This window comes from Scyliorhinus canicula, chromosome 10 (assembly GCF_902713615.1).
Source record: "Scyliorhinus canicula chromosome 10, sScyCan1.1, whole genome shotgun sequence".
NCBI classification, from domain to species: domain Eukaryota; kingdom Metazoa; phylum Chordata; class Chondrichthyes; order Carcharhiniformes; family Scyliorhinidae; genus Scyliorhinus; species Scyliorhinus canicula.
In genome coordinates, this window is record NC_052155.1 from 184960588 (window position 1) to 184983899 (window position 23312).

Sequence of the window (23312 nt, forward strand, 5' to 3'; positions counted from 1 at the left end):
TGGGTGCCAATCAAGCGGATTGTTTTGTCCTGGATGATGCTGAGCTTCAAATGTTGGAGTGGCACTCATCCAGGCTAGTGGAAAGTATTTTTATCATACTCCCTATTTGTGCTTGGTAGATGGTGGAGAGGGTCGAGGTGAGTTACCTCTGCAGAATTCCCAGCATCTGACCAGCTCTTATAGCTGCAGTATTGTCACCAGATTAGTAATCTAGAGACCCAGGGTAATGCTCTGGGGACCTGGGTTTGAATCCCACCATGCCAGATGGTAAAATTTGAATTCAACATTAATTTGGAATTAGAAGTCTAATGATAATGAAACCATTGTTGATTGTTGTAAAACCCTATCTCGTTCACTAATGTCCTTTTAGAGAAGGCAATCAGCTGTTCTTACCCGGTCTGGCTTAATTGTGACTCCAGATCCACAGCAATGTGGTTGACTCTTGAAAGGCCTCTGAAACGGCCTATAAAGTCACTCAATTTAAGGTCAATTAGGGATGGGCAATAAATGCTGGCTTAGCCAGCGACACCTACATTTAAAAAAATTAATTTACAGGATGTGAGCATCGCTGGTTAGGCCATCATTTATTGTCCATCCCTAGTTGCCCTTCAGACGGTGGTTGTGAATTGCCTTCTTGAACTGCTGCAGTTCTAACTGTGCTGTTAGGGAGGGAGTTCCAGGATGCTGCCCCAGCGACAGTGAAGGAACAGTGACATATTTCCAAGTCAGGGTGGTGAGTGACTTGGAGGGGTGCCTCCAGGTGGTGGGGTTTATCATTATTGTACTTAACCCAAAATGCCATTGGCCCTTTTCAGGCTTTATTTACCTGAACTCTCGCATTCAACTATTTTTGAACCCCTAGGTCTCAGCAATAAGCCATTGAGTAAATATTCTTATTACCTGGTATTGGCCTCAAAATTTACTACATTATACTTTTTCATAAAATCAAATCTGTCAGCCTTTCTGTGCCAGCTCCCTATTTTTCTGTCACTAGAAAATTGTTGGATTTTCTACTTCAAAAGTGAACCTAAAACTAGACCTTTGCCCGTACCACTTCTAAATCATCTTCAATACAAACATTTTGTCTTAATATTGTAATTGATTTCAGACAATTCATTTTATGTTATCCCTTGAAGTTTGAGACAAGTAACTTTTTTTTTTAAAGGCCTATCTTATGCGTCCTTCAATTATTTTCTTTGATGAAGTAGATGGCTTAGCCCCTGTTCGTTCAAGCAGGCAGGATCAGATACACAGGTAAGGATGCAAAGGGTTTTTATCCTTTCAACAGGATTAAGTACTGTTGGCCACTGCTTGTATGGTAATCTGATGTCATTTAATATTCACTGCATTACTAATCTAATTTTATTATTTAATGCAATATATTTAGTCTGAATTGGAGGGGAGCTGTTGCAGCTGGGGTATCTCCCCTATAAAGTTCTTAAAAAGCTTGAGAGGGTAGATGCTGAGAGGTTTTCTCCTGGCTGGAGAGTCTAGAATTAAGATAATAATCAGGGTTCATGAGTCATTAAAAGCTAGTATGCAGATGTAGCAAGCAATTAGGAAGGCAAACAGTATGTTTGCCTTCATGGCATGAGGATTTGAGGACGGGGATAAACATGTAAATGTACATGAATATATTTAAGACTGTGACCAACAATCTTTGGGACACCTCAGGGAGATAAGGGATAAGGGGATGAGATGAGTTAGCTGATTGTCCATGATCTTAATAGTGGAGCTGGCTTGAGGGTCCCTTTGGCCTATTCCTCCTATTTATTGTTATGTGATGAAATTCAATTGGCAATAGTTGCATATTGCAAAGAAATTGGGTTGTTATAGATGGGTGTTCCCATATACATTTTTTTGCTTCCAGATTTTGCTTATTTTCCCCATTTTGTCCCTCCCCAACTTATTTAACTAAATGCAGTTTGCTTTTTTCCTTCATTCTGAAGCAAGACCTCATTGTTCATCAAGAAAACAAAGTAGAGTTCAATTAGATATTTGGTAAATTTCTGTGTAATAGTTTTATAAATTGATTTATGGAGAACCATAAATGCTGAACGCATTTTTGATTTTCAACAGAATTCCAATTTCAAAATTCTGCATTTATGCGATGGTGATTTTTATTTAATAAATCCAAAACCTTGATTCCCTGGCTACACGTTTCTACACTTAAGTCTGTTTACATATTTTTATTGTTATACATTTTCTTCAGTTCTATAGTTTCTACTCTGTTGGCATTGATGGATGGGCTTGATAGCAGGGGTGAGATTGTGGTAATAGGGGCAACAAACAGACTGGATTCAGTTGATCCTGCTTTGAGAAGACCAGGACGATTTGACAGAGAATTTCTTTTTGGCCTCCCAGACAAAGATGTAAGTGTGCAGCTACTATATTAGCAAGTCAATTTGGCTAATGGATTAACTTATATAAAGCTAATAACTTTCTGATTCCCAAAATGGGAAGATTAGTTTAGTTATATTTTTGCAAGATGCCCGTCTGTAGTTTCTCAACTGCTTTTCTTCATTGTGGGTGCTCTCAATTGAAACATGCTGTGGCCCACTCCCCCAGACCTTTCTCAATGCGGTTGACCTATGTTTTCCAAAACTTTAACTTTCTCAATGAAATTCTGCTCAACATAGCCTAATGTTCAGAACATGCTGGGGAAAAGGGAAGTTTTGTGCACTTTTACAAACAAGGATTGATAGACTGTACACCATTTGAATGCTGGTGGTGGACAAAAAACATTGTGGAAGTGTGAATTCTGTTTTATCTCTAGAATCAATGTTCACTTGTAGTTTGCTTGTGGTGGCATTGTTCACTTCATGTCCTTGTGACACTGCCTTTAGTGTCCCACTTTTCGGGTCGTACAAACCTATGAATTAGATTCATTGTGTATTTTTAAAAATGCTATTTGCAGAAGTATAAAGTCAAATTTAACTAGAAATAGAATAGGAGTTGTTTACCAACATGTTAATGAAATTGTCTTCTGGCCCTTTCCATTTTGCCTATAGGCCCGTAAAGAAATTCTGAAGATCCATACCAGGGACTGGGATCCAAAGCCATCAGATGCATTTCTCCAAGAACTGGCAGAAAAGTGTGTAGGTAAGTAATCCGTTACAGTGCGTAATAAGGAATACCCCAGCCCATAATCTTAAATGTTTGTGTGTTTAGAAAGAATTTACCCAATTGAACACTGCTGCTTAATATATGCTCGCCAATCCATTTTTTCTCTCTCTCTCTTTTCTCTCTTCCCCCCCCCCCATAGGTTATTGTGGTGCTGATATTAAATCTGTCTGTGCTGAAGTGGTACTGTGTGCCTTGCGCCGCCGTTATCCCCAGATCTACGTCACAAGTGAGAAATTGCAACTAGATGTTTCTTCCATCAGCATAAAAGCACAAGATTTTGTGAGGGCCATGCAAAAGATAGTACCCGCTTCTCAGCGGACGGTGGCTTCTCCTGGACAAGTGCTATCACTTGTTGTCAGACCGCTCCTAGAAAACACCTTCACTAGAATTCTAGAAGCATTGAGAAAGATTTTCCCACATGCAGAGCAAGATTTTAGAATTAATTGCAGTCCTGGTGAGTATTTTGTGCTTTGTATTTACAACACTAAAACGGGCCATTTGGCCCAGCAGGGTTTTTGCCGCTGTTTCCTTAAATCTAGGTTGGATTGAGATGCAGATTTAAAGGTGAATCGACAGTATATTAACCTGCTGTCCATCCCATTTCCAAAATAGAGGCTAATGGGGCAGCAAAGACTTGAGTACGTTTTCGGGGCAGTAGACATGCATTCCAGACAAGTGCTGTTAACCTTTAATGGAAGGTAGTGTTTTAAGTCCTCTGGAAACTCGTCTTTAGGTGTGAGTTAGTGTAAATTACCCAAATCTTTGTGCATATCAACTATTAGTAGATTTACTTATTCCTAGGTTTTATTTATTTATTGTCAATTGAATATTAAAAGCTGTTCAAGATGTATGGTCTCCGTATCAATTGTACATTGAGCAATATGGCCTTTTTACAGTCTCAGACTTTTTGAATTGTTTTTATTTCTTTGACTTGCAAGCGCCTCTGCTGTTAAACTCCATTTATAATATGGGGTAACTGGTTTTTATTCAGTTCATTTTCTGATATAGACGTTTATTGCCTATCTCTAGTGATCCTGACAACTGAGTGGCTTTCAAGCCACTTTGGAGGGCATCTAATGTGTGAGACAGGAGTTATGCCGGCTGGGTAATGACAACAATTTTTTTTATATAATAGCAATCTGACAGCTGGTTTAGCTCAGTGAGCTAGACAGCTGGTTTGTAATGCAGAACAAGGCCAGCAGTGCGGGTTCAATTCCCGGACCGGCTGGGAATTCTGAATTCTACCTCTGTGTACCCGAACAGGTGCCGGAATGTGGCGACTAGGGGCTTTTCACAGTAACTTCATTGTAGTGTTAATGTAAGCATACTTGTGACAATAAAAGATTATTATTATTATTATTATTTGTATTGCTAGCAACTTTTTATTCTCCAATTTTATTTAATGAAATTCAAATTCTCAAACTGATGTGGTGTAATTTGAATTTGCTATCCCTGGATTGCTAGTTCAGTAATATAATCATCACAGTGTGAATAGAGTGGTTGTGTCCAGAGAAGCACAGGACAGGTAATTGGTGGTAGAATCTGTACTTCTGTAAATAGATTGAAGAGGGTAGGCAGGCTGCAGGGCAAAATCAAATTCTCTTTTCCTACTTAGATTTTTGTTGTAAGCATTGACTCTTTATAATAATCGTGACACCAAAGGCAGGATTTCAGTTTGTAGCTCAGAAGTTCGAGTTGTCTGCATTCATACTCTCAATCTACCTCAGTTTTCACACTGCAAGATTTGTGCTATAAGTGGGTTACCAAGTTCTTTAAAACCATAGAAATTTTAGGAGAGGAAGAGGCCTTTTGACCAAATGTATCTGAATGTTTCGGATCTCATTTTCGAGAGGTGTGCAGGGAGGGCCAAAAGGTGCTCTCTCAAATCAGTTCACTATTTTATATGACTTCCAGTGATAGGGATGTGCTGAGTGAATATTGTTATATATGTGTGTTATGGTGATCGCCTCCCTGGACGCAGAAAAGGCCTTCGACAGAGTCGAATGGAAATACCTCATAGAGGTACTGGAGCGGTTCGGGCTTGGAACAGGGTTCACCGCGTGGGTAAAACTCCTATACAACGCCCCCATGGCGAGTGTACGGACCAACAATACCAACTCCCAATACTTCCAGCTGCACAGGGGCACCAGACAAGGATGCCCACTGTCCCCACTGCTGTTCGCACTAGCAATCGAACCGCTAGCAATTGCGCTCAGGGCAGCAAAAAATTGGAGGGGGATCCGAAGGGGAGGCAGAGAGCACAGAGTCTCACTCTATGCAGACGATGTGCTCCTCTACATCTCGGACCCACAAAGCAGCGTGGACGGAATCATCGCGCTCCTGAAAGAGTTTGGAGCCTTCTCGGGCTACAAACTCAACATGAGCAAAAGCGGGATCTTCCCAGTACACCAGCAAAGGGGGGGGGGGGGGGGGGGGGGGGGGGGTGGGCAGCACTAAAGGGGCTGCCGTTCAAACAAGCCCGACATAAATTCCGCTACCTGGGGATCCAAATAGCCCATGACTGGAAAGGGATCCACAAATGGAACCTCACCAGCCTGGCGGAGGAAGTAAAAAAGGACCTGCAAAGATGGAACACACTCCCACTCTCCCTCGCAGGAAGAGTCCAGACGATCAAAATGAACGTATTGCCCAGGTTCCTCTTCCTGTTTAGATCCATTCCGATCTACATCCCCAAGGCCTTCTTCATAGCGCTGGACAAACGTATCATGGCGTTCGTATGGGGGGGTAAAAATGCTAGGATCCCAAAGAAGGTCCTACAGAAAACAAAATCCAGGGGGGGGCTAGCCCTCCCGAATCTACAATTCTACCACTGGGCGGCAACAGCCGAGCGAGTAAGGGGATGGATCCAGGAGCCAGAAGCCGGGTGGGTGCGTGCGGAGGAGGCCTCCTGCATGGGGACCTCCCTCCGGGCCCTCGCCACGGCAGCACTCCCATCCCCACCCAAAAAACACTCCAGCAGCCCAGTGGTGACAGCCATCCTCCAATCCTGGAACCAACTGCGGCAGCAATTTGGCCTGAACAAAATGTCGGACAAGGCTCCCATCTGCAGCAACCATAGGTTCAAACCAGCGCTGACTGACGCCACCTTCAAAAGGTGGAGACAGGACGGGGGGACACTGACAGTCAGGGACCTATACACGGACGACAGGATCGCAACACTGGACGAACTGACAGAGAAATTTCAGCTAGCTGGGGGGAACGAGCTACGGTACCTGCAGCTCAAAAACTTCCTACGAAAGGAGACAAGGACGTACCCACAACCGCCATGACAGACACTACTGGAAGACCTACTGGACGCAAGTACCCTAGAGAAAGGGAACTGTAGTGACATGTATGGCCGACTGGTAGAAAGGGACGACACCGTACTGGACGCAACAAGAAGGAAATGGGAGGACGACCTGGGGATGGAGATAGGGTGGGGAGTCTGGAGCGAAGCACTGCATAGGGTCAACTCCACCTCCACGTGCGCAAGGCTCAGCCTGACGCAACTAAAAGTGGTACATAGAGCCCACTTAACGAGAAACCGTATGAGTAGGTTCTTCCCGGAGGTGGAGGACAGATGTGAGCGGTGCCAAAGAGGCCCGGCCAACCACGCCCACATGTTCTGGTCTTGCCCCAGACTTGTGGAGTACTGGACAGCCTTCTTCGAGGCTATGTCCAAAGTGGTGAGGGTGGAGCCATGCCCGATAGTGGCGGTCTTCGGGGTTTCAGACCAGCCAGATCTATTCCTGGGGAGGAGGGCGGACGCCCTTGCCTTTGCCTCCCTGATCGCCCGCCGTAGAATCCTGTTTGGCTGGCGGTCAGCAGCACCGCCCAGAGCTGCAGACTGGCTGTCCGACCTCTCGGATTCTCTCCAAATGGAGAAAATCAAATTCGCCATCCGAAGGTCGGACGACGGTTTCCACAGAACGTGGGAGCCATTCATGCAATTGTTCCGGGACCTGTTTGTGGCCAACGTACAAGAGGAAGAATAGTCGGGGGAAGGTAGCCGGCGGGGAGGGGGGGGGGCTACGGGCTCGTTACGGGGGTTTGATGGCTAGCTAAGGCCCAAAACCAAACTAAATAAATGCCAATAAACATGTTGGGGAATGTAAAATATGTATGCTGGCGAAAAGGGGGAGGCCACAGTTATTACTACGAAGATGCTCACCTGTAAATATATATGTTAATTTTTGCGCGTTCTTTTTTTTTTCTCTCTCTAACAATTTGTAATTTGTTCAATATAAAACATGAAAACTGAATAAAAAACATTTATTAAAAAAAAAATATGTGTTATTGCATGGTCACTTTCAGAGCATAGACACATAATAATCTATGATGTCATTGGCTACTTCGCGGGCTTTCCTTCAGTCTAGATCAAGCTGCTGTATGGTTCACAGCCATTTAAGAAACATCTGTTCATTATTGCGTTCAACCCACGTGCTTCAGCATACCTTTCTTTTATCCTGCAAGTACAATACATAACAAATATAACTTATGATTTCTCCTTAAGCAGATGGAATAAGGCTAAATGATGGCATCTACAGTGATGATGAAGGCCCGTCTATTTTTGAAGATGGGCCACTTCAAAAATCAGCTAGTAAGCAGGGAAATAATGGCAATTTCCTCTGTTACAACAGGTAAGAATATTTTTGTTACATTTTGTAGAAATCTACTTGCTTACTGATGGTGTGTACAAATGTGTGGGTTTTCTCAGTCCATGCTTTATCACTTGAGAGGCATTACGAATACATTTGAGGGGGACGTGCAAGCACAGTCAGAGGAGCAGATCATTCACTTACTTAAATGAATATATTTTGAAGACTTAAGTAAGAAAGTGAGACTTGTATATTTTTCTTTTTAAAAAGGGAAATGAAGATGAGTATAATTAAAGTTTGCAAAATATTCAACATTAATGCTTTAAACGATACATATTGTCAAAAGTTGAGTAATAAACTTTGGGATTTATTTTCTCATTTCCAGTTCACTGAATTTTGTCCTTATCTCTTTTTATGAATTTAAGCATGCATACCTGTGAATATTTTTCAGTGATAAATTCCCTTATCCACTTTAACATTCCAGGACTTTAGTATGATATATTCTTGAAAGTTCCTACCTTTCAGATCCAGTGTTAAACCAAGGCCTGGTCTGTCTGCTCTTAGATGTAAAAAATCCCATGCCGTTTCTTTTTAAGGAAGCATTGGGAATTTCTCTTGGGTGTTCTGGCCAACACCAAAAACAAATTAACTGGACACTTAATCTCACAGCTGTGTGTGACACCGTACTATGTGCAAATTGCTGCCCTGTTTCCCTCTAAAAAGATTGACAACATTTCAAAAACAATTCATTCACTGTAAAGTGCTTTGTCATAATCTGAGGTGGCACAGTGCTTAGCACTGCTAACTCATCGTGTCAGGGACCTGGGTTCGATTCAGGTCTTGGATAACTGTGTGGATTTTGCATGTTCTCCCTGTGTTTGTGTGCGTTTCCTCCGGGTGCTCTGGTTCCCTCCCACAGTCTAAAGATGTACAGGTTAGGTGGATTGGCCATGATAAATTGCCCCTCAGTGGCAATAGCTGGGTATGGGTGCCATGGGGATAGAGTGGGGGAATGAGTAGGGTGCTCTTCTGGATGGGCGGTGCAGACCCAATGGGCCGAATGACATCATTCTGTACTGTAGGGATTCTATGAAAGCAATATATAAAAATAATAAAACATGACTTCTGAAGAAGAGACAAACCGATTATAAACGTTTTTAACTCTGTTCCTCTCTCCACAGATGCCACCGGACCTGCTGAGTTTTTCCAGTATTTTTTTGTTTCGTATAAACCTTGTCACACTAATTGCACGCATGCTGAAAGTAGAGATGCTGCATTCAAAGGGTGAAATTTTAGCATGAAACAGGCACAATCCATTAAGAAAGGTGGACATCAGACAACATATATTGCTTTAAAATGCAGGCTGATTTATATATCCGTACCCTCTTAATTCCACATAACCTGATTACACTTGATCTTGACCCCCTCCATGTGTGATGCTACAGAATAAACTCAAAGATAGTGTGCCTTTTAATGTGATCTGTGAGTGACTAATTTGTATAGCACACTTTAGAAGAAGAGGGCATTCTGTATCATTACTTACAACCTAGTGCTGTAACAGTGCAAGGGAGTATTAACTGAAGATGCCCAACATAAGTCTTGCTATTGTTCCCTTATCCTTGCCCTGCATTAAAGTATAACATTCAAAGAAAACTAAACTTCATTCAGTTGAATGTTTTTCTTTTTGTTTCAAAGTATTGTAAGCATACCGTTCAATGTCAAGCAGTAAACATACATGATTTTAAAACCACATTTTCATTAGGCGTGCCTATCACCAACCAACCTCCTACAGACCAAGACTACTACTGGCTGGGATACTGGGTTCAGGTCAGAGTTCACATCTTGCCCCTGCACTGCTCCATAGTTTGGAGAAATACACGGTGCATATGCTAGACCTTTCAGTATTGTATGGCATCAGTACAACATCACCTGAAGAAACCTGTGCACAGGTAAGATTGTGTGGTTGAAATGATCTGGACATATATTTTAGTTGGAATGTAGCTCATTTTTCAGTGGTAAAAAAAATCAATTGTTTAGACGTATAATTTGATGGTGAGCTTTCAGTTAAGTGACTACAAATAATTGTTCAATTGAAGTTATTTTATAAAGTAAATTATGTCTTTGCAGAATAAATTTAGGTCACCCATATAATTTCATCGTATTTGTTACACCAGGGATCTTTCATTGCATCCTTTTCTGTGGATCATCCAAAATAAATGCTTCCTGGAGAGTACTTTATAAAAAAAAAAGAAAAGTAGGGTCACGCAGTGGTTAGCACTGCTGCCTCACAGCACAGAGGTCCCAGGTTTGATTGCGGGCCTGGGTCACTCCGTGTGGAGTTTGTACATTCTCCCCATGTCTGTATGGGTCTCGCCCCCACAACACAAAGATCTGTAAGTTTGAGTGGATTGGTCATACTAAATTGTCCCTTAATTGGTAAAAAAAAGTAATTGGATACTTTAAATTTTTTTTAAAAAGTCACTATTGGTGATCTTCTCTCGAGGTCACGTATGAACTTGTTTTGTCTTGCGCAACTCTCTCCCTTGCTCATGCACGTACAAAGGTTTTGTCATTCAACCTGCCACACACTTGTTCTGCTGTGGTTTAAATTGGTGTGAGAATAATAAATTAATATTTCTCCAGTCACGCAGAGTGCTGATAAAAGATTGCACAAAAAGTGGGATAAGCATAACTGAAAGAAATGAAGTTTGGTGTCTCAATTCTCATCAAAATTAAACTTTTTTTGAAGTTTTATTACTTTTCCCTGTCAGCAAAATTTGAGTCAATATTTGTCTGGGTTTATTTCTATTTTGGGTGAACTGGAATGGGGAGGGGATAGCAGAGGAATTTATATCAAACTTCCAGAGTGGCTTTGAAACACAACAATCCCTGGAGAGTTCCTCTTATAAAATATGTTTTATTTACCGTGCCTATTTAAAGAAATGATGGAAAGGCTAACAATTCACATGGACAGCAAACTTGTGAAGAAGTGTTGCAGGGGAAAAAACTACACACGGGATGTTTTTGGGTACAAAACATGGATTAAGATTTTGACTTAATATTATCCACATTTACTTCATTACTGCTCCTAGTAAGAAACAAACTTTGACTATCTCTGCTGAATAGGTGTAGCATTTGAAATTAAAGGCACTCTGGATGAAAGCTCAATTCCTTGCGTTCCACTAATGCATCTGGTTGAGGATATTGGATTTCTGATTTCTTGCTGGCATTACCGTTATTGACTCCCTACAGTGCAAAAGGAGGCTATTTGGCCCATCAAGCCTGCACCGAACCTTTGATGAGCACTCTACCCATGTCCACCTCCCCTGTCCTATTCCTGTAACTCCATAATCTAACCTGCATATCCCTGGACACTAAGGGGCAATTTGCCATGGCCGATTCACCTACATCGTTGGACTGTGGGAAGAAATCTACACAGACGTGGGGAGAACGTACAGACTCCATACAGACAGTGACAAGGCTCGAATTGAACTTGTCGGGTCCATGTCACTGTGAGACAGTAGTGCTAACCACTGTGGCACCAGATATATAGAAAAAGCTATTTTTAAGTAGAGATCAGATAATGTCTCTAAGGAAAATGCCACCGTTTGATTTAGCCATAATAATTCCAACACCTACCTAGTATTCAGTATAAGTTTATGTTTGGCAGAGAGCTGATGAACGATGGTCTCACCACTACAGTTTAATGTTTTGTATAAGATGAATAGGAAGGGCAGAAGTTAGTCCGCTGCTTTGCCCACTGTCCTTCAGAACTGGAAAGTTAATTGGAAAACTGATCAGATAAGTTTCAATGAATGGCATTTTGAGATGCTGGCTATCCAGGTAAAGAAAACAAAGGTTCAAATGAGTTTATTACAGCCCTGAAAGAATCCAAGTATGATCTGCTGGAGCATTGCTGCTCACTGGGAATATGGAAAAGCTTTCTTGTTTGTCAATGTGTGTAATTTGTTTTTTGCAATAATGAAAATACATTTTTAGATTTGAGGTGATTGTAAGGAATGTTGTGTATAATGTTTTTGCACTATCTTGATCCTTTTAGCTGTTCCAAGAAGCTCGAAGAACAGCCCCAAGTGTACTGTATATTCCTCACATTGATCAATGGTGGGAATCAATTGGAGATACCTTGAGAGCCACATTCATTACATTACTTCAAGACATTCCCACATTTACCCCAATCTTGCTACTTGCAACATGTGATGTTCTGCAGAGTGAGCTGGCAGAGGAGGTGAATTTTCATATAAAAAAATATACAGGATATCAGTTATATAAACTATTTTGTTTTGTCTGACCTAGATTGTGACATTTATTTCAGGGTTAATTCTGATGGTTTGAATCTAATTTTGTTTTTAATAATCTGAATATTGCAAGAAAATACATTTCCCAGAAACATTGATCAGATCTTGTAAATAAATGCTGCATCAAGACAAGTAAGGAGTTTGGTTCGAAGGATGTGACACAATCTTTGCATTTATGTCAAGTTAATGAATATCACTTTTGTAGATTAACCATACCTCTGAACCTCGACTGTTTCAGCCTTCTAAAATATGTCCAACCAATTTTTATTCTTGGTTCTAATCTTTTAAGTTCATTTTTGGTCTTTTTAAGGTAAAAAAGATGTTTGTTTGCCATTACGGAGAAGTTTTCAACGTTGAACTTCCTAGTCATAAAGAACGAAAGAAATTCTTTGAAGACCTTATATTGAAACAGGCTGCAAAACCCCCGCCACCCAAGAAAAAACCTGGTAAGGCTTAATATTGCTGAAGTGGAATAATTACACTGAGCCAATACTGAGATAATTAGTAACATAAAAATATCTTGCAGATACTATTCCCAGTTTTATGTTTCAGCTTTTGAAAAAAACCTTTTTAAGCTTGAAAATTAAAAGCATTAAGTTTACAATGTGTGGCATTCTTTCAAAATGCTTCCTAGTTATAGAGTCATGGATGTTTACAGCACGGAAACAGGCCCTTTGGCCCAGCTTGTCCATGCCGCCCAGTTTCTATCATTAAGCTAGTCCCACTTGCCTGCATTTAGCCCATATCCGTCTATACCCACCCTGCCCATGTAACTAACTTTTTTAAAGGAAAGAATTGTACCCGCCTCTACCACTGTCTCTGGCAGCTCATTCCAGATGCTTACCACACTCTGAATAAATTTCCCCTCTAGTCTCTTTTGTATCTCTCTCCTCTCACCTTAACCTATGCCCTCTAGTTCTAGACTCCTACCTTTGGGAAAAGATGTTGACTATCTACCTTATCTATGCCCCTCATTATTTTATATTAAGATCACTCCTAAGCCTCCTACGCTTAAGGGAAAAATGTCCCAGCCTATCCAGCCTCTCCTTGCATCTCAGACTATCAAGTCCTGGTAGCATCCTCTTAAATCTTTTCTGCACTCTTTCTAGTTTAACAATATCCTTCCTAAAATAGGGTGACCAGAACTGAACACCGTATTCCATGTGTGGTCTTACTAATGTCTTGTACAACTTTAACAAGGCATCCCAACTCCTGTAATCAATATTCTGACTAAGAAAACCTAGCATGCTAAGTGCCTTCTTCACCACCATGTCCACCTGCGACTCCACCTTCAAGGAGCTATGAACCTGTATCACTAGATCTTTGTTCTGTAACTCTCCCCAACTCCCTACCATTAACTGAGTAGGTGCTCCCCTGATTTGATGTACCAAAAGGCATCATCTCCCATTTATCCAAATTAAACTGCATCTGCCATTCATCGGCCCAATTGGTCAAGATCCTGTTGCAATCTTATATAACCTTCTTCACTATCCACTATGCCACCAATTTTTGTGTCATCTGCAAACTTACTAACCATGCCTCCTACATTATCATCCAAATCATTTATTTTTTTATTTGTTTTAATTTTTATAAATTTAGAGTACCCAATTATTTTTTCCAATTAAGGGGCAATTTAGAGTGTTCAATCTACCTATCCTGCACATCTTTGGGTTGTGGGGGTGAAACCCACGCAGACACGGGGAGAATGTGCAAACTCCACACGGACAGTGACCCAGGGCCGGGATTCAAACCCGGGTCCTCAGCGCCGTAGGCAGCAATGCTAACCACTGTGCCACCGTGCTGCCCTTTCCAAATCATTAATATATATAACCAATAACAGTGGACCCAGCACAGATCCCTGAGGCACACCGCTGGTCACAGGCCTCCAGTTTGAAAACAACCCTCCAGAACCACCCTTTGGCTTCGGTCGCCAAGCCAGTTTTGTATCCGATTGACGACCTCTCCCTGGATTCTGAGAGATTTAACCGTTTGCAGTAGCCTATCGCGCGATACCCTGTCAAAGGTATTGCATTTTTTTAAGAACTACTATGTGAATATCAAGTAATTTTAAAATCCATTCTAGTTCTTCAGGCTTTGGAAGTCCTTCCAGTAGCACCACCACTAGAACCGCAACGTCTTTCTAAGGATGAGGTGAAACGATTAGAAGAGGAGGAGGAATGCACCCTACGGGAGCTGAGACTTTTCCTCCGGGATGTGACTCACAGGCTGGCAAATGACAAGCGTTTCAGAGCATTCACAAAGCCTGTTGATTTTGAGGAGGTAGAAATTGTTGAACTTCAACGAAGCATGTTGGCTCATGATATTGGTGAAACATTAATTGTGACTTTAAACTCGTCCTTATCCTGTTGCATTGCTAATGGAATTTAAGATGAGGTGAAGCATTTAGGTTTAAAAACAAAAGGAGCTTGCATTCATGAAATGCTTTTCTCATCCTAGAGACATCCCAATAGGTTGAAGTTAGAAATCAAGAGGCACAGTGACATTTTGAGGTGATTGAGGAAAGTGGAAGGAAGAGTGCGGGCTTGAAGGCTTTTGGGTATGCGTAGAAATGTTAATATAGTGGGCAAGAAGTAGAGAAAGAATGGCAGGTTGCCAGAGTGGGCCCGATGAAGGAAATGGCCTGGATTGTAGATATTAATGTGAATGATGATCATTATATTACATGGTCTGTGTGGGTAAAGGGAAACTAGAGAGAATGAATGGAAAGTTGGAGGGAGTAGAATTGGGGAAAAGGTGTATAGAATGGACATGTGGAGGGAGAATAAGTGACAGACATTCTTTGGAAAATTTGATTAAAATAAATTTGTTTGTTTCATCTTGAACAATGGAAATAAATAGTATAGTTACAAATATTCCAAGCAGAAGACATACAAATGGCCAGTTACAATTTTGTCCGGTGTGTCTTGAGCAAATGTAATAGGCTCAATCATAGTGGAATTGCAGGTAGGTACAGTGAATGGATACATGCAAGCTGAAGTTAGAAACAAATAAATACATTGCAATACAGTATTTCACAAGGATGAATAGATCTTTTAAAGTAAAGTTCTTAGCATGTTACCATTTAAATTTTATTCAATTGACAGCATTTTTATAGGGAACAATTTGAAGATAGCAATTTAATTTTTACTCTAACGCTGGGAGCCGGTGCCCACCTTTGCGTGTAAGTGGACAGGAATAGACTATTGACATAGCTGGGAGAATCATTGAGCTAGTCAGCAAGGAGTGAGTTAAAGTGTTGGAGAAGACTTATTTAGCTTGGCCCTTCTTTCTCAAATATTTTTGAATTGAAGCCATACGTAGAAAAGGTATTTTTAAACAATGACAAATAATGCCTACAAAGGTAAAACCTGGAAATTCCTATAACTGCCACCTTGAGGCATAATAATTAAATGACTTGTTTAAATATAAAAATGACAAATGCTTATGTAAAATGACTAATTTTAGCTGTAAATGTGACATTAACAATTATTAATATTGCACGTCTACCACAAACAATTTGCAAAAGAGAAAGATACAGAACATTGTCATGGTTTATTGCATGGGGTTGCCATTTTAAATGCAGCAAGGTGAGAAATCTGTATTCTTACTAGCTTCTACTTTGCTTTAATGTTCCTCGAAGTACAATGAATTGACTGTTGTGTTAGTCATTCCATTTCCCCTGGAGACATAGTGGAGTCAGCTCATGCTTGCCAGTTTGAAAACTTGAAATGAAAATCGCTTATTGTCACAAATAGGCTTCAAATGAAGTTACTGTGAAAAGCTATACGCGGACGACCTGCTGCTATACGTGGCAGACCCAGAAGGGGGAATGCCGGAGGTGATGGAACTGCTAGCAGAATTTGGGGACTTTTCGGGGTACAAGCTAAACTTGGGCAAGAGTGAGGTATTTGTGATACACCCAGGGGACCAGGAAGAGGGAATCGGGAGACTCCCGTTTAAGAGAGCAGGAAAGAGTTTTAGATATTTAGGGGTGCAGGTGGCAAGGAACTGGGGGACTCTCCACAAGCTGAACTTCTCCAGGCTGGTGGAACAGATGGAGGAGGAATTTAAAAGGTGGGACATGGTGCCGCTGTCGCTGGCGGGCAGAGTGCAGTCCGTTAAAATGACGGTCCTCCCGAGGTTTTTGTTTTATTTCAGTGCTTGCCCATCTTCCTCCCTAGGGCCTTCTTCAAAAATGTGACGAGTAGCATCATGAGCTACGTGTGGACGCACGGCACCCCAAGGGTGAGGAGGGTCTTCTTGGAGCGGAGTAGGGATAGTGGAGGGCTGGCATTACCCAATCTTTCGGGGTATTACTGGGCGGCAAATGTATCGATGGTGCGCAAGTGGATGATGGAAGGGGAGGGGGCAGCTTGGAAACGAATGGAGAGGGCGTCCTGTGGCAACATAAGCCTGGGGGCCCTAGTAACGGCGCCATGGCCGCTCCCTCCCACGAGGTACACCACGAGCCCGGTGGTGGCGGCCACCCTCAAGATCTGGGGGCAGTGGAGGCGACACAGGGGGGAAGTGGGAGGTCTGATGGAGGCACCGTTAAGAGGGAACCATAGATTCATCCCGGGGAACATGGACGGGGGATTTCAGAGCTGGCACAGGGTGGGCATCAGGCAGCTGAAGGATCTGTTTGTAGATGGGAGGTTTGCGAGCCTGAGAGAGCTGGAGGAGAAATTCGGGCTCCCCCCGGGAAACATGTTTAGACATTTGCAGGTGAAGACATTTGCTAGACGCCAGGTGGAAGGGTTTCCCTTGCTCCCCAGTAGGGGGGCGAGTGATAGGGTGCTCTCGGGGGTCTGGGTCGGAGGGGGGAGGATATCGGACATCTACAAAGTAATGCAGGAGGCGGAGGAGGCATCAGTAGAGGAGCTGAAAGCCAAGTGGGAGGGGGAGCTGGGAGAACAGATAGAGGATGGGACATGGGCTGATGCCCTGGAGAGGGTTAATTCTTCCTCCTCGTGTGCGAGGCTTAGCCTCATTCAATTTAAGGTGCTACATAGAGCCCATATGACGGGGACAAGGATGAGTCGGTTCTTTGGGGGTGAGGACAGATGTGTCAGGTGTTCGGGAAGTCCAGCGAACCATGTCCATATGTTTTGGGCATGTCCGGCACTGGAGGAGTTCTGGAAGGGGGTGGCAAGGACGGTGTTGAGGGTGGTGGGATCCAGGGTCAAACCAGGATGGGGACTTGCGATCTTTGGGGTTGGGGTGGAGCCGGGGGTACAGGAGGCGAGAGAGGCCGGAGTACTGGCCTTTGCGTCCCTAGTTGCTCGAAGAAGGATACTAATACAGTGGAAGGACGCGAGGCCTCCAAGCGTGGAAACTTGGATTAATGACATGGCAAGCTTTATTCAGTTGGAAAGGGTCAAATTCGCCCTGAGAGGGTCGGTACAAGGGTTCTTCAGGCGGTGGCAGCCTTTCCTCGACTTTTTGGCTCAGAGATAGGGTACAGAGGTCGCAGCAGCAGCAACCCGGGGGGGGAGGGGGGGGGGGGGGGGGTGGCAACAACGGTTGTGGTGGGTTATTTACGGTTGAAATGCGGGCAAATTTGCTCGCAGTTCATGTTTGATGTTGATTGTTGCTTTGTTTGTTTTTGGGGGAGGGGGGGGCGGGACAACGCGCGCGCGAGTTCGGGCGGGGGGGGGGATATTTGTTAAGAGGGAATATTTTGTAATATTCTATAGTTAGTTGGGGTAAATATCTTCATGTAAAAAATTCTTTCAATAAAAATTATTTAAAAAAAAAAAATGAATTGGACATTCTGAATTCTCCCTCTCTGTACCCAAACAGGTGCCGGAATGTGGTGACTTGGGTTTTCACAGTAACTTCATTGCAGTGTTAATGTAAGCCTACTTGTGACAATGATTATTATTATAAAGAAGCTGAGAATAAATTACGATTAATTGGATATTGTATTCCAAGCAGGTCTAGTTCTGTTTATCTGCCCTTGGATTTTATTCGGCTGCATCTAAAATATGCATCTAGAATTAAATAGCATAAACATTTTACATACCATTACAATATATCTTCTAATGTATGACTAGCAAAGGTAATCCCCTTTCTGTTAGGTTCCAGATTACTGCGCTGTTATCGAACAACCAATGGACCTTTCAACTGTGATGTCAAATATTGACCTACACAGATATGTGACTGTAAAGGCATATCTTCAAGACATCGAATTAATCTGCAATAATGCGCTGGAGTACAATCCTGATAGAGATCCTTCAGGTGAGAAACAAACAAATATTTTAATATTTTTATTCAGTTTTTTCATGGTCCATAGCCCTCTGTTCCCATCCTATTCATGTATTCGTTAAGATGTCTCTTCAGCATCGCTATTATATCTACTTCCACCACCTACCCTGGCAGCGTGTTCCAGGCACTCACCACACTGTGTTTAAAAACAAAAACTTGCCTCGCACGTCTCTAAATTTTCTCCTCGCACCGTAAACCTATATCCCCTAGTAATTGACTTTTCAACACTACGAGAAAGTGTCTGACTATCCACTCTGTCCATGCCACTCATGATTTTGTAAACCGGCAGCACGGTGGTTTGCTCTGTTGCTTCATCGATCCAGGGTCCCAGGTTCAATTCCAGGCTTGGGTCACTGTCTGTGTGGAGTTTGCACATTCTCCTCGTGTCTGCGTGGGTTTCACCCCAAGAACCCAAAGATGTGCAGGGCAGGTGGATTGGCCATGCTAATTTGACCCTTTAATTGGAGGGTACTATGGCAAATGTTAACACACTTTCCTGAACTCGGCTGAGCAAAGAACTTGGCATGGATTGTGAACGGAATATAGAAAGTGCTGATTGCCACAGTGATCCATTTTGTATAGTCATTGGAGAGTATCTGCTTAATCTCTAAATTTAATAGAATTTACAGTGCAGAAGGAGGCCATTTGGCCCATTGAGTCTGCACCGGCTCTTGGAAAGAGCACCCAACTTAAGCCCACAGCTCCATCCTATCCCAGTAACTCCACCTAACCTGCACGTCTTTGGACTGTGGGAGGAAACCGGAGCACCCGGAGGAAACCCACGCACACTGGGAGAACGTGCAGACTCTGCACAGACAGCGACCCAAGCCTGCATTCAAACCTGGGACTCAGGAGCTGTGAAGCCATAATGCTAACCACTATGCTACCGTGCTGCCCAAAATTAATTCTCTAAATTGCTACATATCTACCTGGATCAAGGCAATTTTATACTAGGCTACCCTGGATAGTGGAATGCAGTCCCACGCGCAAGTGACTAAAAGGTTTAGGTTCTGTACAGTGAAAATAAATTACAATTAGTTCCTGCAACCAGATACCCAGATTATGGTGAATAGCAGTTTCTTCGTACATTGAAAGTAATGTTGCTGTTTTCCATTATAGAGAAAACTGGCACAACTCTGGAATGCAATCCCTAAACCGCAATGAAGATTCTAGCATTTGACATTCATTCGCTGCGAGCAAGTGACTGATTATGTAACTAAACAGAATTAACTGCATTGTTCTAGTTTAAAAGAGACTATCATCTTCATAATAATAAACTACATTTAAAATGTGTCTCTGATATACAGAAAGCTCCAAAGTGCCTCAGGGGTGTAGTCATAAATGGGCATGAACAGATTTTAGGAGGACTGGCCAAAAACCTGGTAAGAGAGCTGGATTTTAAAGAGAATCGCGAGGGAAATGGAGAATTAGGGTGCAAATTCCAGAGGTAAGGACGTAAGCTGCTGACGGCACAGGCACCAGTGAAGGAGGATTGGGTGGAGATGCATGATGGAGCATTCTCAGAGGTGATATAGCTGAAGATGAAGAAAGGCGAGCTACTTAGATGCAAGAATTAAGAGAAATTTATCTGGGAACCATGAAAGCCAGAGGGATAGGTAAATGGGACTTGGTGCAGAACAAGGCACAAACCGTAGAGTTCTGAAGGCCTGAGAATAAAAGGTTGACCTGGAATATGGATGAGGGCTTCAGCAACACTTCCAACAATGTCCACGTCTCGAATATTTTTTTTAAACGACTTGAGGCACAGAATGGAGTATTCTATGCAGCCCATGTCCATGTATTTCAATTTCTGGGGATAAGATCCTGAGTAATTATTTAACATGACACTATTCCAAATTAAAATCGTACCAGGGTGTTTGCTTGCGGTCACCCAGGTGTGTCATCCTTGTTGGGTGTTTTGGACATCGTTCCTGGGCTTACCTTCCCCCTTCGGTACCCTTTTGGTCCCTCTGCTCTGTGTTCTGGGTTGTGTCTTCCTCTCCTCTGCACTACTCCCCGGTACAAACCGATCCTCTGACAAGTTAGTGACCTGCTTCCATGTATTGTGGAAGCTGTCCATCGATCCTCTGAATTTTATTTTTTCCAATTTGAGTAATTTGGCTAGGTCGGCCAGCCAATCCCTGGCCTTAGTTAGTGCTGCTGATCTCCAGGTGAGTAGGAGTCTCTGGTGGGCAATCGGGGAGGCAAAGGCTGGGGTGTCTGCCCCTCTGGTTCGGTAAAGAGATGAAAATGACCATTTGAACATGAACGTGGCATAGGGAAATTAGAGGATATTACTGTGAATTATGTTTGTTACTTTCAAATAGCAATGCAATTTCTGTGATTTATCTAAACTGGAGTTCTTAAAACAGTACACTGTTGCATTGCAGATAGATTTCTCTTTAAATTGATGGTCTTAAGTGCATCTTAAAATGGACATTTTATAGTCTTTATTAGACTTTCATTTTAAGTGTATTCATACTCAATTCACAGATTTGAGCATCGCTGGCAAGGCCAGTATTTATTGGCAATCCCCAATTTCTCTTCAGGTGGTGGTGAGCCAACTCCCTGGCTGGCTTGCTAGACCATTTCAGAGGGCAGTTAAGAGCCATTATTGTGGGGTCTGGAGTCATGTAGGCCAGACCATGTAAGGAATGAAATGAAAATCGCTTATTGTCACGAGTAGGCTTCAAATGATGTTACTGTGAAAAGCCCCTAGTCGCCACATTCCGGGGCCTGTTCGGGGAGGCTGTTACGGGAATCGAACCGTGCTGCTGGCCTGCTTGGTCTGCTTTCAAAGCCAGCGATTTAGCCCAGTGTGCTAAACAGATGGCAGATTTCCTTTCCTAAAGGACGTTACTGAACCAAATGAAATTTACGACCATCTTCTAGCTGATTGGTCACCATTATTGATGCTAACTTTTTATTCAAAATGTATTTAATTAACTAAATTTAAATATCCTAGCAGTCGCAGTGTTTTATGAACTCGTGTCAGCAGTCCAAATCTCTGGAATTCTTGTTCAATAACATAACCATTATGTTATCGTACCTCTGCTTCCTTTCAAAACAGAAATGGAAATAAAAGGTAGTTTGCATTAACTTCCATAGAATGATTTATATTGCTTGCTGTCTTAGATCGCGTAATTAGACACCGAGCCTGTGCTTTGAAAGACACTGCCAATGCAATTATGAAATCAGAACTTGATGAAGAATTTGAAAAACTTTGTGAAGAAATCCAAGAATCTCGGAAGAACAGAGGTACAGTCATTTTCTTTAACTAGTATAAATGTGGAGAGCCTTGCAGTAATGTTCCTTAAATTGCTTATGGTAGAAGCAATTTGATAGAACATAAAAAAGAGCTGCTTGATAAAGTTTATGAAGCAATCTCAAGTGCTTGCCAACATTGAATATTTTGTGTGTCAGTGGTATGCTAGCATATATAATGCAAAACCTAGCATTAATGGAAAATGTGAATATTGTATTTCATATCATATGCAAACACTTTTACACTTTTACTTGTATCGTTGCTATCACAGGCTGCTATTCTTCCAAATTTGCACCTACATTTTATCACGTGTTACCAAAGAGTTCCACAACCGAGAATAAAAAGCCAGCTCAGGAACTTTCTGACCAAATGGATAAAGTGTCTTCACCAGTTGCTGCAAGCACACCTTCAGTTTCCAGAGGCAAGTATTGTTGGGAGTTCCTGTAATCTTTTAAAATCAACCTACATTCTTCAAATCTTTTACTGTGCTCTAATTTTTAAACTTCTGTGGCTTTTGTTCCTTCAGTTTTGTAGTGAGAATTGCCAGAGTTGTGTGCTTATGGTGATTTTGAAAAATGCTGCACTGCCCTGAAGCATTTTAAAATCACACTGTAGTTAGGTGTTCTAAATTGATAGGAAATGCAAGCCATATGCGAGTAATTTTAATTGCAGTAAAAGCTTCAGATTCCTTACAGATAATAAATAAAACTTGCAATTAAAATACAGCGTTGGGTTAACTTTCAAATTAATGTATCAACTTATTTTAACACATTGAATCTTGGTTTTCATTTCATTTTAATACTTATAACAAGACATCTGCAGATGTCACCTATTAAAACAAACTAGAAAGGCTCTCGCTTGCATATAAAGTACTACTTGGTCATTGTTTAAATATGTGATAAAAAGGCAGCACGGTGGCGCAGTGGGTTAACTCATGCCTCACATTTGACATTTAGAAATAATGATCTGGATTGTATGTGATAAAGCTAGATAGGCATTGTTGCGTTAGTCTGCATGCATTATTCTGGCATGTAGTAACAGAATACGTTGTTTAAGTAGCTCAATCAAAGAAGAAACTTCGCAGATCTAGTCGCTGGGACCGTGATATATATACAAATAAACGCAAGGGGCCTTCATCAAATATCAGATGTGAGGAAGATGGTGATAGTGAAGATGCCCCTGAGGCAATAGAAAATCACTATGATTCAAGTACAGAGCAGGCAGCCTACAATGGAGATTCCTCCATGGAAACTCAGCAAGAGCAACACCTTTACGATGGGTGCATAAACAAATTATTGACTAAGGAGCTTATTGAAATGCATTCTAATGATGCGCTTATATCTGCTGGTGCAAATGAAGACAAGAGAAAAATGCTTTCTATTAATGAGGCAAAATGGAAAGAAAGCAAATTGGGTAAAGGAGATTCTCTTAAAAATCAACAACTTGAGTCAAGTGAACACAAAGAAAGGAAGAGAAATAAACTACATCGTTCTGCAGGTTTGTGTATATGTTTGTATTTAAGCTTTATTCCCCTCTAAGCAATTCATGTAAATACCTTGTGCGAGGAAATAAATTAGTATGGAACAGCAAAATTAGGTATATTTCACAAATACATGCATTGCATGAGTAAATAAAGTATTTTGCTCAGTCCTTTGGCCCCCTCACTTTGAAGTAGAGAATATGGTAGAGATAGATCTAAAAGATCCGTTGATGTTGTTCAAAGAGCAGGGGAGTTTGCCT

At 42.0% G+C, this 23312-nt stretch overlaps 1 protein-coding gene across 4 annotated transcripts in view; it reads left to right on the plus strand.

Moving 5' to 3' along the window:
- LOC119972833 (ATPase family AAA domain-containing protein 2-like) overlaps positions 1-23312 on the plus strand; it is an 82169-nt gene that overhangs the window by 48174 nt on the left and 10683 nt on the right. Inside the window, exons 14-26 of one of the 4 annotated variants that reach the window (XM_038810317.1) lie at positions 1166-1254; positions 2213-2372; positions 3012-3102; positions 3266-3580; positions 7640-7766; positions 9487-9673; positions 11785-11970; positions 12351-12486; positions 14124-14320; positions 18121-18280; positions 21443-21565; positions 21844-21993; positions 22932-23069. In XM_038810317.1, the coding sequence (XP_038666245.1) occupies positions 1166-1254; positions 2213-2372; positions 3012-3102; positions 3266-3580; positions 7640-7766; positions 9487-9673; positions 11785-11970; positions 12351-12486; positions 14124-14320; positions 18121-18280; positions 21443-21565; positions 21844-21993; positions 22932-23069 (2059 nt within the window). Of the gene's footprint in view, positions 1-1165; positions 1255-2212; positions 2373-3011; positions 3103-3265; positions 3581-7639; positions 7767-9486; positions 9674-11784; positions 11971-12350; positions 12487-14123; positions 14321-18120; positions 18281-21442; positions 21566-21843; positions 21994-22631; positions 23070-23312 lie in introns of all 4 variants that reach the window. The other 3 variants (XM_038810315.1, XM_038810316.1, XM_038810318.1) reach the window with 3 other exon arrangements.